This window comes from Neodiprion lecontei, chromosome 4 (assembly GCF_021901455.1).
Source record: "Neodiprion lecontei isolate iyNeoLeco1 chromosome 4, iyNeoLeco1.1, whole genome shotgun sequence".
NCBI classification, from domain to species: domain Eukaryota; kingdom Metazoa; phylum Arthropoda; class Insecta; order Hymenoptera; family Diprionidae; genus Neodiprion; species Neodiprion lecontei.
In genome coordinates, this window is record NC_060263.1 from 32,551,812 (window position 1) to 32,568,204 (window position 16,393).

Here is a 16,393-nt window from a genome sequence, read left to right on the forward strand (position 1 = left end):
ATACCCATTTGCCCCTGTAGTCAACTATGGATAATTGGCCTCCGATTAATGCATCAAAATTGCGGGAGAAGATGGCCAGCAAAGAGTTCTTCAGTCAGTAATTTTTCAGACGAGCGGCGATAGCGACACTGTTTGATTTATGCAAATTCTCTGCGTTAAATCAACCCGGGAATCGCGTTGCCTTCTGGTCCTGATTCCCGACGTTTTGGAGAAGCGTAAACCGCACGACTGGACGTCAAACGTCTACCGATCTCACGAGAAATGATTTACTGCTCTTCATCTCCGTCTGCCGTGCGTATTGTAAGTATATTCAGCACTGTGGAAAAAAACTTGTTCCGAGTGACTTCCGAAGTTCATTAACGAAAGCAGCATGGTCTTGATTCCACCTCTGCCTGCAGGTGGAAATCAACGACCATTCGGCGTAAGGTGCTTGCTTACTTTTTTCAATTCAACATTCTTCGGGCTGGAAAGCATGGTGGATTATCGAGGTACTTTTCCATTGTGAATCTTCTTCTCTTTTCTGCCAAAGTTCTGCGAGGGTTATAACCGATGCTCGAGGAAATGCGACGGTTGAAGGAATTTCTTCTTGGACTTATAGGTGATCTAAATCAGTGTCCGCTACTTGTATTTACGGAATTTCAATATCAGGATTTTGAAATGGAGAGAGAGCGAGAGGGAAGGGAGAGGATAAAGATTGGTGGGTATTAGACGGATTTAAGATGGTGGGTCTCGTGTAGTGAATTCATCTGCAGGGGAGCCGCAGCGCTGCAAGATGCAATATCCTTTGATGAGAAAGACGCTGACGTCGGGGTAAAAGCCGGAAAAGTTATTGCAACTTTGACGAAAGCGCGAGGAAATATCCTGATCGCCTTAAAGCCGATCGCGAAACTTTATCGAATGTAGCTTGCACTGAAGATGCATAAGCTAAGTTGCACAAACTTTTTGCGAGCTCAAACCTGTTCTTCCATTAGAAAATTTTCTCTTTTATTCCTCACACCATCGGAGCGCGGAGCTTCCAACTTCGTTAAGCACACCAGTTGTTTCAAATTACGCGCATTTATTAGTTTCCCGTCAATTTCGCCGCGTCTCTGCGGCCTGCAAGTTTATCACGATTACCTACCTACTTTTTACTTGTTGACTTGGAAAACCAGGGGTTGAACTTAAGGGATCCAAGGAATTCGTTGAGCGTCCCGAGTGGAGGGCTTGAAGCCTCGAGAAATTGAGGTTGGATTGAGTGGCCCTCCTCCAAGGAACGAATTACGACACTGCGGAAGGCGGGGGGGTGGCAGAGGAAAGAATGAACTGGAAAATACACTCACGTGCCTATAAAGTCTACGCACCGCGTATCTTCCCGCCAATTTTCTCTATTTCTCTTCCGGATATAACGTAGTGAGAAAAAGTTTTGATGATACGCGTTAAAAGAAAAAGGAGGGAGTTGCATCCGCGGATACGCCTAGAAGTGGTCCAGTTTGTACGGCGAAAGTTTTGCCAGGGTCGAAACAGAACCGGTCGTAGGGCATGTAGGGTCGGATTGAGCAAGGTTAGGCAGCGAAGAATCCTTTACATGAAGGTAAATCCGCTTTCGATTCGCCGAAGGCTTTCAGTGCTCAGCCCAATCCGCCCCTGCAGCTCTCTAATTTATATTCTTCGGGTGGCGCCAACGTGGGAGCCTTAACTTACGCTACATAATTTCTTTTACGACGTCATTCTTTTTTTAACTCGATAAGAACGAAGCTAATCTGCTTATACTAAATTGGATTTCCCGAGCGCGAAAAAAGGGGAGACATGGAAGCAAATGAATAAGATAAAGCATGAGAATTCAAGGTGATGCTGCGGGGAGTCATTTTTCCAAAATCTTACCCATGCCCAGCGTTTCATCTGCGAAAACGCTGTCCGGATAATCTCTCCGAGATTCAATTTCGAGTTTGAATTTGCGAAAGAACGAGAGATTTAAAATTTTATTCCGCGTAGGCGCCTTTCTGAGTGGGATACTGGGCCTTGATACACATGAGAAAGAAACGCAAAGCTAGGATTTCGACTCTCCCACTTCGCGGTGTTTCATCCAATTTAAATTTAAATTCACGTCATTGTCTTTTCAACGTCTAAAAAATTTCCACCGGAATAAAGTTCCTGATTTAAGGCCTCTATTCGCTCTGGCCTCCCGGCTATATTACGGTTCGTAATTCACGTGGCTTCCGCCGTCGGATCGCGTGCGGTTATGGTCTAAGGTTCACCTTATTCCCGTCTGAAGCTAGGTTTTTCCCAAAGTGAAACTTTTTTAATAAATTGCACAGTCCCCGGTGCCCGGCTCTTCCATTTTACGATATTCGCCAGTTCAGGCAATTATAAACGATCATTGCAGTTGTACGTAGGTATACCATCTCGATACGCTGCTTTAACCACTCTTTTCACATTGTCTGTTTCAGATTTAAACTTGGATTGTTTATTTTCTCCTTCCTTACCTCTCTTAGTTCACCCTTTAATTTTCAATTACTTTACTTTCAAGCGTTATTCCTCGACTCGACGGTTGACGACGACGAAAACTGATACGACGACAACGACCCGACCAACGTACAACGTAAAAAACGATCTCAAAGACATCGAAGCGACGCGAATCATTCAAAAGCATCGCAAGGGCAGCTCCGAACCGGAAGTTGTCCTACCAGCAATCAAGCAATCGATCAACGCACACAAAGTACGAAGTGTAAAACCGCGGGGAGATCGTACAGCCGAGAATAAGAGCAACGCGGCAGTAGCAGCAGCGGCAGCTTCTAAGACTTGTCCTCAGATTTTTCTGAATCGGTGAAGAAAGAAGAACCGGCAAAATTACCGGTCGCGGCGGGTGCGCCAAATATTGCGGCAACGCACCTACATCCGGCAACATTTCGTTCTCCAGCTTCCGCCAATCTTTCACCTCAAATGTCAATTACTTGAAACGAAGGTGAGTAAACTTTACCCAGCATGTCTAACACTCGCGATACACTCCCGATTCGCTCTTGTATACCTATGCGCAAATTTTTTAGTGTTTCACGGATGAAGGGTTAATTTCCCTTTGTTTCCCGACACGTATACGGCCACCCCTTTTCAACAAATTTAATCTCAGCTTCACTCCATTATTTCTACATTCTGTACCTATACTAATATCGAGAGTTGCTCATACACAACGCGGATTGACTCGTTTGGTACTCCTAGTATTTGGTACTTGTGTGAAAATTGAATTGGTTTAGAATTGACCTCGCGTCACCTGTCACGTATAACACCTTGTAGATTCGTGCAGTACAATGCACGTATTCACCGCTTCACGGAAAGGAAAAAATGAAGCAGGTTTAATTATACGAAATTTTAAACAATGGGCGATGCGTCCAACGAAGCTTGCCAGAATTCGAATAGCGAAGATTTTTTATGGGTGATATAATCACCGGTACGTGTTCTACTCCCTTAAATGGAGATGATGGCGTGGCATTGCGTCGTTAATCAAGACAGACAATCTCGATTATTCTGACGAAACAAAATATCGAAACTGGTTGTGCCTCCGGCATGAGGAAGTCCATTTTTAGACACTGGTAGACGCGCTGCATTTCATAAACGGCAGTAGATACTGACTCGTACGTAAAATATGTATTTCCGGTTGCGTATCTGCTGGCGTTGAGCGGCCAGTTTCACAGAAAATATCAAGTATTATATAATAAATTGCAAGTTGACGCGGATTATCTTACACTCTTGAATGATATTTGTAACGTGTGAAATATTGTCTTTGAAAATTTTTAAATTCTATCAATCGACTCGGTGTGCCTGAGGTGCAGACGGCAGAATTCTACGAAGTATGTATTTGCGGTTGAAATTGCAGCACGTTGTACCCAGTGGGGATGATGGTAGGGACGTTCGGATAGGCAATGTGCCAAATATTTCTTTGAGAGTTGAAAAGTCGAGGGGGATACAAAAAAGGCGGACAGCTCTCGCGATTCCCGCAGGTGAAACTCATTCCGTACGACTCGAAGGTACATTAGAATTTTACCTGGCATGAACCTCTCTGCGGGAGTACATTCGTCTTATTCTCACTCCCTCGCTTGTTCCCTCGGGCGGTTTCCTTCCCTCCTTTTTCCGTGGATGATAAAAGTGGCAGCATCGTTTGTTCTGTCGCGTTAACGAATCCCGGGATGTCTTTATACGCGGGAAATACGGTAGATATTCGCTCTTATTACTGGGTTTTTTTTCCTCCGCGTCTCGACTCCGTTCGATTGAAATTCAAAAGATCGAAATTTTCACGCGCTTTCTTACGATGTTTTTTCTCGTATTCCGCTATAACCGGTAACGAACTTTCAGCTCGAGTTCTACGTTTAAACTCTATTAAAACGAAACAATAGAGGGTTAATTTTCATCGCAATTATAACTTTCGGATAGATGGGTGTAGTTTACGCGCCCTGCTCGCTTTTCTCTTCTACAATCGGAATCTCCTGGCTTACCAACTAGTTTTAATATCTTCCCATCTACTTGTTACGTACATATACCTTGCAGACGGGCTACTTTACACGACGCTTCGCGAACAAAGCTTTCCGTTTTTCATTTTCAATTCACTCACGGAACTTTGACCGATCCTGTGCGTTACATGCCGCAAACACTTTTTTATACGTGAATTGGATAATAAATTGTCCAGGCTATAACGAACAGGATCGTTATAAGTTCAGAGAAAATTAATATTTGCATGGTTTTTGAGAGTATAATTTAATTTATGTATACGAGAGTTTTTACAACCTAATTCTGCAGAAAACAACACAATCGAGTTTACGTATGAAAATTATTTTATTATTCGCAAACTGTGTAGCGCAATTATTTCAAAAATCAGTTAGGTTGGTCGCGTTAAATCTCAGCTAACGTTACGTTGAAATTATTCGCACTGGGTAATACAAGCGAATCGTGTAGGCAAATCGATTCGATATACACTTAACGAATTCTGATTTCTCCACTCGGCGGACGCGGATTTGAGTGCTCTGTACATATGGAACGACGCAATTTTTGCAAGCTTCGTTGCCACCTTTCCGCACGAAAAATCTTCCGTACAGAGCCAATTAAACAAATTGAGAATCCATTATTTTTGTCGCACCATCGGGGATATGGTAATTTCATTAAATCGGATGGACAGAAATGTAAAAAAAGATAAAGCGTGAGAGTGAAAAAAAGAGACCGTACTGCAAATTAATTCCTATCGAAGGCATCCGCGCCTCTTTGCCAATATTGAAATTCATTTATATTTCATGAGCCGCAAGCGTTTCTATACCATCGCAATTGTCATGGCATGGAAAATTGTATCATCATTATTAGTATGAATATCATTAATTATCATTATTACAATTGCATTAATATTTCTTTTTTTAACTGTTGGTACGCCGTTTTCACATTACACATCATATTATACAACACGTGACGCGAAGGCTCGCAGGAAACAAAGCTAGTCGTATAATATTAACGTGATTCACGCTTATGGCTGCAGCCTAAGTTTGCACTCACATCGCAAAGTAACGCGATTCGTTTATATTCCCATGGCGTCATTGCTTCGTAATTAGAAATTTCGGTGCGCCCTTCGCTGCACCCTGAGTTAATACAAACGACGGTCACGATCGTTTTATTTCCGAATCAAATTATACGTACCACACACATATATGTATGTATCATCATTTGTCAATTAGAATAGGCCACTTTGTTCCCCCACCTGCAGTGCTTCGCAATATAATAATAACGAGAAGAAAAGGAAAAATCAAATTTCCCGCAGATTCTCGTCGGGAGACCTCAGCTCGGAGCTAGATGACGACGATACCAGCTCCGGGCTGACCTCCGTCAGCCAGCAGGACGCAGTGCCGTCCTATCAGGGCACCGCCTCCTCCGAGAGGCCCCTGCAGTCCCAACCGACACCCGCGCCACCCCCCAGCCAGCCTCCGGTCCCCGGAGCACCACCCTCGGGGGCACAGCAGCCTGCAGGAGGCGACCTGAGTCTCAATCTGCGCCCCGGATCGCGGACCACCAGCGCCCCTTCATCCCCAGCTAAAACCAGGGAGAGTCTTTTGCAGAGGGTTCAGAGCCTGACAGGAGCTGCTCGTGACCAGGTGAGTCCTTCGCCTTCGTATTTTTAACTTACCGAAGCTCTGGACGGGGGGTCGTTCGCTCAAGGAAGTCGCGTAGACGTTGACCAGTTGGAATTCAAATTGTAAATCGAAGGAATTACTTGAACGACTGATGTATGCTATTTGAAGTGAGGAGGAATCGATTGAGAAGACTGAAATCATCGGAAAGCATTGCGAATCGCGTGACAGTAGTGAAGAAATCGGTGCGTTGGAATTCATGTGGGAATCGTTGTAAGTTTTGGGGTGATCGACATCAAGTGGTTTAAATTCGCATTAACGTTTCTGTTCACTCCTATCCAATCGCGTGCTCTTGTTGATTTCCGGTTGGAAGTTAAGTAGTAATATTGAATATCAATGGAAATAAACGAGAATCACGTGATGAGGTAGAAACCGATAGATATCACTCTAAAGCAGTGATAGAGAACAGAAATCATTCATTAGATCTCCAAGTGAACGGTCCCTCGGCTTTGAAGCATATTCAGACCAGAATTATATTATTGTGTAGTCAAAAAAAAAAAAATTAATAAATAAAATATGGCAGAGTTGGATTTCCAGAAGAACGTGTGTTGTGTGCTCAATTTTTATCCGACGATATTTGGAGAATAAATTTTCGTGATCTTAGTATCAATCGACGCGATTCATTCTAACTTACAAGTAAGGCTACCCTACTACGACTCTTTAGTGTACAAAGTTTGAACAGTATCGACAGGTCACACTGGGGTATAGCTTGCTTGTTAGAACTGCATGCAAAACAGTGTATTTTTTTGCTCGACGATAACTTGAAAGCGGAATGACCAATTTAGACGAAATTTGATCCATGTGTTTGGCTATTTATTCTACTCGTAATTAATAAGATTATCTGCAACCCCGAGAAGATCGTTTTCTTTTTTATCATTTGTTGTTGGGAAAATAAAAATGATTCTGCAGTGAAAAATTCTTGTACCTTGGCAAAGTATAGATATAGCGGGAAGTTATAGGACTGCTGATTCCTTCAGGCCAATCAAATATTTCCTGCTTGCTTAGCTTGGATCGAAATTTTCGAAGGTGCGGAGGTAACGCAAGCGGTAAATTGGGGAGCGGCTCGCCTGTTTTCTCGGCTTTGTATTTATCGAGATCCTTGAAGCTTCGTCGACGCCCGAGGCGCGGGAGATCTCGTTAGATCGGTAACGGGACGACGATCCTGCGAGCAATACGACTGTAAGGGTAGACGAAGAGCTCTTCTTGCCTGCACGGCGATGCGATATCGAAGGATCGTTAATAACGAAGCGGTATAAGGCGAGCCGATGTTTTGTCTCGTTATATTTAATAGGTCGAGTATAAAAGTTGACGACCCGTAGACAATAGGCGCACGCGTGTAATGGCGACATCGCCAATCTTGAAGACACGCCGCGAATACAATGGATGAGTAACGCGATTCTGACCCTTGGAATTGAGACTCGAGCATCAAGTGAGACGCCGGGCTTTTATGTTGAGGCGTGAAAGAACCTTATCTTCGCCGACTCGACTACCTTCCTTGCCACGCGATTCCCAAATCTTTTCACGATTTGATCTTTAGAGTGTAGCTAATTCCCCTCTGCGGTCCATCCAAACGCTACACCGACCCCAGTGGGTATACAGATAACGTCAGATTGAATACGCTCGTCACTTTTAATGCGACGAATCGTCGTCGTCGCGGCGCAAAACTTATCGCGAAAAGTATACGAGTCGCCTCCGATGAGTTGATTGTTGTAAGAAAATTACACTGATCTTAAGTCACGATCCAATAATTTTATGAATCAAATAACAATACAATTCATTTGTGACTAATTTTGATCAATCTACTTCCGGAATAAAATCATCCGGTGAACCTCTTTACATCCAAACTTCCTCTGTTTATACACGACCGCTTCTTAAGAAAAAAATATCGCTGAACTGGAATAATTGAAATTACAAAGGCAATCTGTTTTCAGTCTTAATCCTTAAGAATTGCCGTTCATTTGTTTCTGTAGAATTATTATAAACTAAGGATCATTGATTCGTAATTCACTGACGTTTCTTTTTAATCGGAAAAATTGAGTTCACCAAAAAGAAAATACAACACGACTGGAGTAGAAAATCAAATTATAATATAAGTATATCTAGGGTCCAACATATCGACAGATTTTCAGTAAAATATTCCAAGATGTCAGTATAAATTCGAGCCTCGCCGAGCCTTGAGAAAAAAAGGCAGCCTCCGTCAAAAATCGTATGCTTTCCGGTCGGTTTTTCAGGATGTATCGAAGAGCGGATATCTGATTTGAGAATTTCCCGAACCCTTTGAATAAAAAATGTGGGTCATAAAAATACCTTCTCAGAGGAGAGCGCGAGGTAAAATGCGAGCGTAAAGTTGAATCTGAGATAAAAGTGAGGAAATTCGATCTATTCTATCCTGCATAGGACCAAACGGTGAGAAGAGCCGGAGATCTGAAACTTGACGGACTTTTACGACTCAATGTAACTACGGTATATACGACAGGTGACGAAAAGTAGAGACGAACGAAAACTGCCGACTGGAATCGTTGAGTAGGAATTCAGGTGGAAATGCTCGTTCGATTTAGCACGGATGAAAAAGTGAGAGGAGATTCTCCGAAAGTATCTCGGTTGTCGCAATTTCTTTCTCACCCTCGCGTCTCGGCATCAATCAAATACTCTTGTTCGGAAATAAATTCGCATCGTTCACTTCACAAGAGCAGAAAAGGCTGCTGTCTACATCACCCAGCGAGCTGTATCGGCGATAATAAAGTCCTAGTTTCTTTGACCACGGCAGGTCGATCCTGTGTTTTTTTATTCGCTCAAATATCTACGAGTACCGCGTACAGATTGCAGATACACTGAAAATTGCGAGAACGAATCGTGGTATTAAGTCGATTAAATTTATTCGAAACCTTGCGCATCTCTTAGCAGCATCAGACCGGGCGAATTAAGCTTGCAAGTATTTCAATTTCATTGGCAGACGCTTTGCTTTCAAGGTTTTACAATCGCGTAAAGCTGATTGAATAAATTATCAGGGTAGTGGTGGCCTGTTTTCCCGCAGCTCTTTCAACTTCGCAACGAACATTGAACTTCAAACATCACAATTGCAGGAACACCGAGTTGCCGTTTTAATTGATAATCGCTTCGTTAAAGGTACAAGGCACGTCAGCTCCGGCTCTTTCTCCCATCGCGGAAAATCCATTCTCGAGCCGGAAAGAAGTGGATTCAATTTTCCCCCGCATCGCTTGTCCATAATAAACAACTCTTTCTGTATCGAAGGAGGTCACCGCTCTGAGATACCGGAGAAGTCGAGGAACGTGTAGCAATTAATCGCTCAAAATCTCAGGCAACATAATCAGGGAGGGAAAATTAGAAGGCCGAGTACCGTGGTTAAAAACCTGTAATAACTTAAATTCTACGGAAATTCATTTCATCGCTGCGGTCATTTTGTCGCTTAATTTTCCGTCCAAGAGACTAGTTAAATTCTCTTTTTGTGTCTCAAGATGACATCAGGCGGCCCGTGATGTGAAGTAACGGTATAGAGATTTTTCGCTAGACGAGATCCGACCGCATAAGCCTTCCTTTCCTTTCTTCTCGTTTATCGGAAATTTCAATACAACCCGGGTTGAAGAGCGCGTAAGTTGTCGCCTTCCTTCGACTCGGGACGTCGCCAGTGATGAAATCAATTGCATATCGAGGGGTATCCGGGCCTGCCGCTGGTTTTCTTTCACGACGAGGATCGATATTCAAGCCTCCTTCAAATCCAGATACGCTTTTACCCTTCGATATACGTCCCCGTCACTCATCGCGGTCGCTCGTTTTGTTCCCAATATGGCGTTGTGATAACAGAGAACCAGGAAGTTTGATCCTACAATTTCCTGGACAATTTTTGTTTTCCTGAGGTGCCGATTAGTCGGTTACACACGGTTGCAAATTAATTCCTAGACTAAGACTGTTCGTAACCCAAAAATTTCGAAAATAAAACAACTGAATCTGACCGTTTTAAGTTTTGACAAAATATTTGTCAACTTTGAAAAATCCGAGAATTAAATTTGATGGCCAATGATCTAGTTTTGCCGACGTTACTAAATACAGGTGCGATCTGGTTGGGAAATTAATTCGAAAATATCATTCTGACCGTTTCTCGTAACAATTCTGAATTATAGTGATAATATGCCGTTAGAATTGAGGCCATTGTTTCTACGGATCAAATTACCACAATGGACGATTGCAGTGGATAATCCAGACTAAATGCAGGAGTCTATGCACTCGCGGTGCATGCAGACTCCGAGCTTTCCGGAATTTCACGTAGATTTCATCCTGCATGTCTATACATCCTGCCCATTATTGCACTATGCATTCGACCGCCTGCATGCAGTAAACTCTAGAGATATTTCAAAGCGTTTGCGAGTTCCATTGAATTGCCGGCGAGGGAACGAGATATATAAACCGGAAATAGACACCTATTTTCATCCCTATCTTCCAGACGCAGTGGTTGTTTTATTCCATACCCTTGCGCTAAAACACGCCGCTCTATTTAACGCTGCGTGTTATAGGTGCGGCTACAGATTAATAGAGATGTTGTTATAATTTGCGGATAACAACGTGGCTGTACGCTAGTAAGCACGTGGCTCGATCAAAGACGACAAATCTTCCAATACCATGGTGGCAGGGCCAGATCTGCAGCTTAATTTTTTGGATACATGCGCAGTTATTCTTACCTCAAATCGTTGGAGATATTTTGTCGATTAGTTCATCACAAACATCTGCGAAAAAGCATGTAAAATATTTTAACCATAGCTTCCCACGATCTTGAATAATTCGATTTCGTAACTAGAAGAACTGTGCGTTTCTCTGGCGAAAACTATTCGCAATTCTTTTGCCTAATAAATCTGGAAGCAGCTTTTGATCGGTTATAACGACAGGTACGAACCAAGTCAGTATCTCCTTTACTTATGTATTGCAACGAGGCAATGGCATATAAGATGCATACCGGCGTGGGAGAGGAAAAAAAAGGGGGGGAAACCTGAGGGAAGAAAACCGCATTAACTAATTGGAGTTTCATGCAAATAAGCGTGCAAGCACGTCGCTGCAGGGCTGGAATGGCCGAGATCGCGGTGGCAGCTTGCCAATTTGCATGTGTCCGTTACCGGTAGTGGAGAGTAATTTTTTTAGCCCCCCATACTGGCAAACGTTTCAATTTGTTGGCAAAATTTTTGCAGCCACGCGAACGTTTCACGGTTGCAAAAAGCACATAATACACTTACATATCCTGCGCTTTACGCGTTATAGTTGTTGTCAGTCTAGACGCGCAAGCGATTTTTTATCGAGGAAACTTGTCCATCATTATTATTCAGGAACGTATTCTTCTCTCGTGTACTGACAATGAGACACGTATAGGTTATGATGAAGACGTGAAGCGATACGGAGGCCAGGATGAAGTTTAAGGTATGCTAGGTAATGATGTGACGGTTTAATGAGATGAAAATAAATTCTCGAATAATTTGAAAATAAAATACACCAAGTTCTCGTTGAAGTATACTGAAAAAATTGAAAATTATTCTTATTTTCATTACAGAATGAATATTTCAGAAGTCATAAGTAGGTACGACTCTTAGTATCCGCGAGTCGTAAAATTATACCACGTAAAACCGAGAAATGGGTTTAAAGACAGTAAATTTAGAGTCGACGCTTTGCTGACTTGACGGAAAGCTGATGTAAATTGAAACAAGGAATTTTATCCTCTTACGCGTGAAAAGATCGGCCTGAATACGATTTTAAGTTTGTTCCGCGAAAATAAGGCTACGGGGGATTGAAGTTGTCGACAAAAATGATGAATACATAATGCATCCAAAGGTACGAGGAATGACTAAGTCTGAGTTGCCGTTTCAAGTTTATTTTACGACCCGCGTAAGTGGTGCGAAAGTAATCACATTACGCGAAAGTTTCCTTCTTAACCTTCGACGAAAACGAAAAATAAAGGAAGCACAGCGAATAATTTAAAAAGAAAAAGAATCTGCAAGCATTGTGAAAAACTTGACTCTTCAATTGATTGGCATACCAACTCTTGCAATTCCCCCGTACTACTTTGCTTCCTAGTTCAAGATCTATAAATATATATAATACTTTTGCATTGTGAATTTCACGTATACTATGGCGAATAAGAATAATCCTTCTCCGCAACGTGACGGCAACAGGGAAACGGCTAAAAATATTTGAAGACCCCTTGGCAATAGTTGGGAAAAAAGGCGACTGTGTATCATATCGCGTGTTTACGTTTCTGGTCCTCGGCCGGCTTTCCATCCTGGCCGTAATCACTGACCTATATCAGACACTCAGCCATGCAACTGCCAAGCTCTGTATATGGGATATGGTTATACGGGCTGCAGATTATACATATACGTGTACAGGGCGTTGGAATATGCAAAACACACCGTGCAGCACCGCTGCCGAGAGCCGCGTAACGATATATTGAGCAAGTTAGTTTCATCAAATTTCGGATAATTAGTTGGAAAATTGGGCAACATGCTTGACTTGGCGCTAATTTGCTTACAATAATTTGATACGACCGTGTATAATCATTGCGTTGAAGGCAAATTGTCAAAGGTAAATAATTACGTACTACTTGGAGTTGGATAACGTAATACAATTTCAAAGCCAGCCGAATTATTAAACTCGTTGACAAAAGATCTGAGAGCTTCTCTCTCTTTCTCTCTCTCTCTCTGTCTCTCTCTCTCTCTACTCTTCTGACTCGTTACACCACGAAGCTGCGAATTCAACTTCAACGAGTCTGCTTGAGCTTCAAATTCATTCGTAATTTATGTGTCTCGCTATATTCGTAAACGAAAACAATTCAGGCGCGAGCTTACATTACTGAATATTACATCGATATATTTCTCAAAGGCAAAATAATTGTTATATCTACTCATTTCCAAGGTATCTCACGTTTATTACCAATTCATACATCACCTAATCGATACTTTGCGGCAACTTATCACCGTACGAATGGGAACGATTATATCGTTCGGTATTACGTCAGGTGATAATATGACCTGTATTCATAAATTTGACACGCAGTTCCTGAAATAATTTGTAGACATTCAACCGCGGCATTGAGCTTAGAGAGCGTAATTTCGAACAGGGTAGATCGAGTAAGTTGCCGGTGACGCGAAAGCTTAAGTCAAAACTGTAAGATTCAGCAGTGACAGATTCCATTCGGCTAAAGTACAGGGTAATTTAGAAGCCTCGCCTTCTCTTACGCCTCAAGAAACTGAAGGCAAAAGAGAGAAAAATATCACCATTTCTTCTCCTCTGACTGGCGAGTGAAAGGGGGCAGATGAATCAGTACGTCAAGCCCACGCAAGTCGCCCTCGAGTAAAGTACCCGGCGTATAAGGTTGTCACGGAAACAGCTTCGGAGGTGCAGCGATTACCCGTCGACTTTAAGACCTCAAATCGGGGCATTACGGTGTCATATTGTGCCCACGAGCAACGCGTCAGGCTGTGCAGTTTTTTTTGAAAAGGGCCCTTGTTATCGTGACTCGACTCTCAGTCGGCGTTATGGAAAGAAAAAGCTCCAGGCAGTTTAGCGGAAACTACCGTCCCGACTACGGATATCCCAAGTCTGTCAATTGAGAAGGTAATTGCAGTTTGAGCAATATGGCGTGCTCGGGATTTCCGACAGGGTCGGTCCTGGAGTCCTTAAAGCGAAACAACGCTGCGACCCTCGTCATCCCTTTCGGCTATTATCGGTTCTACACACTTTTACGTCCAGCTGGCACGGGACTCTCGCACCAGCAGCCACGTCGCAAAGCCGTGGTAACAGCCCTCGCACTATCGGCACCTTTCACCCCTTTGGCCTGCAGTATAAGTGAAATCAACCCGGGTTGAACAAGTTCGAAAGGGTGGCGAGGCTCGTCCCAAACTCCTCTTCAACTATCGTCCTGCACCCTCGGCGTGGAATTAGTTGGCTTAGCCGAGTCCGCCTTCCGTTCGTTCCTCGAATCAATTTAACTCGACCACTTGCACGAGCTGCTGCAGGTACCGGGATAAACGTCGGGATTAAATTGCTCGTATTTATTTAACCGTTGGATACGAGCGCTCCGCTCTCGGCGCAGAGGTTCAAATTCTTCGGCAAAACCTGATTCTCGAGTATGCGCGTGTAGTTACAAGGTTTGATTGAGAGGCTCGGAGAGGCTCGATGAGACACCCACGATGCCTCCTGGCTTGATTTATTTTTCTAAATCTATATATCAGCTCGACCTAAAACAACAGATCCTGTTTCGCGTGCTCCGTGTTTTCCTGCATTTCTTCCCCCCTTTTTACACCGCGTAACATAGCGAATAGAGAGGCTGCCGAATTTTCGCTGCTTGCAAACTACGTTTAGATTACAGGTTACTGTTTATTTTTCACAAGTATACTGCTTCCTCTGGTGGGCTCGATGCAATTGCCCCTGGAGCTATTCGTCTGCAAATTGAGAGCAGGATCTAATCAACGATGTCCGGACTTGAGCCGAAGCGCGAATCTACATAGACTGGCAAATTCTATCAGGTTTTATAGCGTCGTTAACAAATTCGAAATTGTGCAAAATGCACCGTTCATCCGTTACTCGTAATTGTTTCGCGTTAAAAGCTCCCAGCGTGAACCGTGACCTCGCGAAGCCAAATCTCTGCGGTTTTTGGAATTTGTTGGGCTCACGTTGGGACGTCGTCGAACATACATTACAAGTGTTAAGCTTCCATAGAACAGGCTCCCTTTCGACCAGCAGTCGCTTCGATATTTCATCCAGCCTGAGTTTGGCTATCGCTGTGGGCGTGGTACGAATACGGGCACGTCGCAATTTGCTCGTTGTATGGAAAAACTGAATAACTGGTATCCGCGAAAATGGGAGGAAGTTGTGCGTGATATTAACATCGACCTTCCATCTCGTGGCAAACGTGCCCCATAAACGAAGCTCAAAACGGTAATTGGAAGACAGTGTAATCTCTCTGCGGAAATAAAACATGCTTACGTTTTACAGCGGAGATAAGTAGCACGGGGGTGGCTCGTGGCTACGGGGAGAAAAAGGAAGACTAAGGAAAGGGGGAAAGAAGGGGGCTTCGCGGCTATATCGGGTAGCCAGTCACCCTACATCCGAGCGACACCCTCATAAAAAATTTAGGCACGCCCGCGGTGGCGGAGGCATGTTGCCCTCGGCCTCGCGAAAGACTAGGAACTTTTATCATTATTTTATGAGAGGCGTGTTCCGAGTCGGTTCTCGCGGAAGCAGCTTTAGGCTGGAGAACGAAAATGGGGCTTGAAAGGGTCTGGTTATTTGGGTCAGTGCCGAGGTGACGCGGAATTTTAGTTTAAGCTCAGCGTTGGCGTGCATTACGGGTAGCGGAACGTGCGCCGGTGCTCCAGGTGAGACTTCTTAGCAAACTTAAGGACGCCTCTCGACGTCTTCAGCCGGAAAATTACCGAGGCCGTTGTCGATCGGTGGTGAATTTGTCGTCTCAATTAATAAAACCGAAAGGTGGAACACTGCCAGCCAGATAGATGATCGGAATGCTACACTTCCCGGGATACGGATTCTTGGCGGCTGGTAAAGCACTCGCATCGAGCATATTTTTCAACACCGCGTTGTTTAGTTACAGCTAATTACCACCGACGGATATTGTTCGCGAACAAAAGAACCAATCGGATTTCACTTTCATGCGCTTCCGGCTTTATCAATCTAAATGAAAATCTCATTCTCGAAGCGCTAATTAATACTGTGACAGAGGGATGAGATCCAACCTCTCTCTGCACGTTCATATCACGTGCACTGTACTGCGCTGGTAGCTATGTGTTGACTCTGCCTTGCGAACAGCTCGGAACGTGGTCTGAAGACAATCCACTATTCCATCGTGTCGTGTCTCGTTAGTCTAACGATGCGGTTTACGGTTGCACCTGGTGCAAGTTTCTTCTCTATTCTATTTTGAACATGTAATTTCGGATTCTCATGGAGAAATTTTACGTATCGTACAAACTATTTCGGATTTCAGTCTGTTTCGTCAAAGTAGCGATGCGTAAGTCGAAACAAAAGTATTTCAAATCATCATCATACACGAACTCACACTCGCGTGCAATGTTTACATGTCCGTCCCTACTTCAAATCTAGCCGCTTGCCCGTGTCGCGACTCAAAACAAGTCTGCTTTGTATCTACGTCCTATTCTCGATACTGTTGCGAAATCATATCTGTATATCATCTATGTGTATTCTCGCCTGTAAATCGTCAGTTATCGTTCTCTTCTCTCGGTATACAC

General features: G+C 43.6%; 1 protein-coding gene across 1 annotated transcript in view; it reads left to right on the forward strand.

Annotated features, from left to right (window-relative positions):
* The first annotated feature begins 1,564 nt into the window (after positions 1-1,564).
* Positions 1,565-16,393, forward strand: part of LOC107218430 (synapsin) — a 101,513-nt gene continuing 86,684 nt past the window's right edge. Inside the window, exons 1-4 of the mRNA XM_046737973.1 lie at positions 1,565-1,570; positions 2,507-2,695; positions 2,799-2,941; positions 5,768-6,098. Coding sequence (XP_046593929.1) covers positions 1,565-1,570; positions 2,507-2,695; positions 2,799-2,941; positions 5,768-6,098 — 669 coding nt within the window. The remainder of the gene's footprint in view (positions 1,571-2,506; positions 2,696-2,798; positions 2,942-5,767; positions 6,099-16,393) is intronic.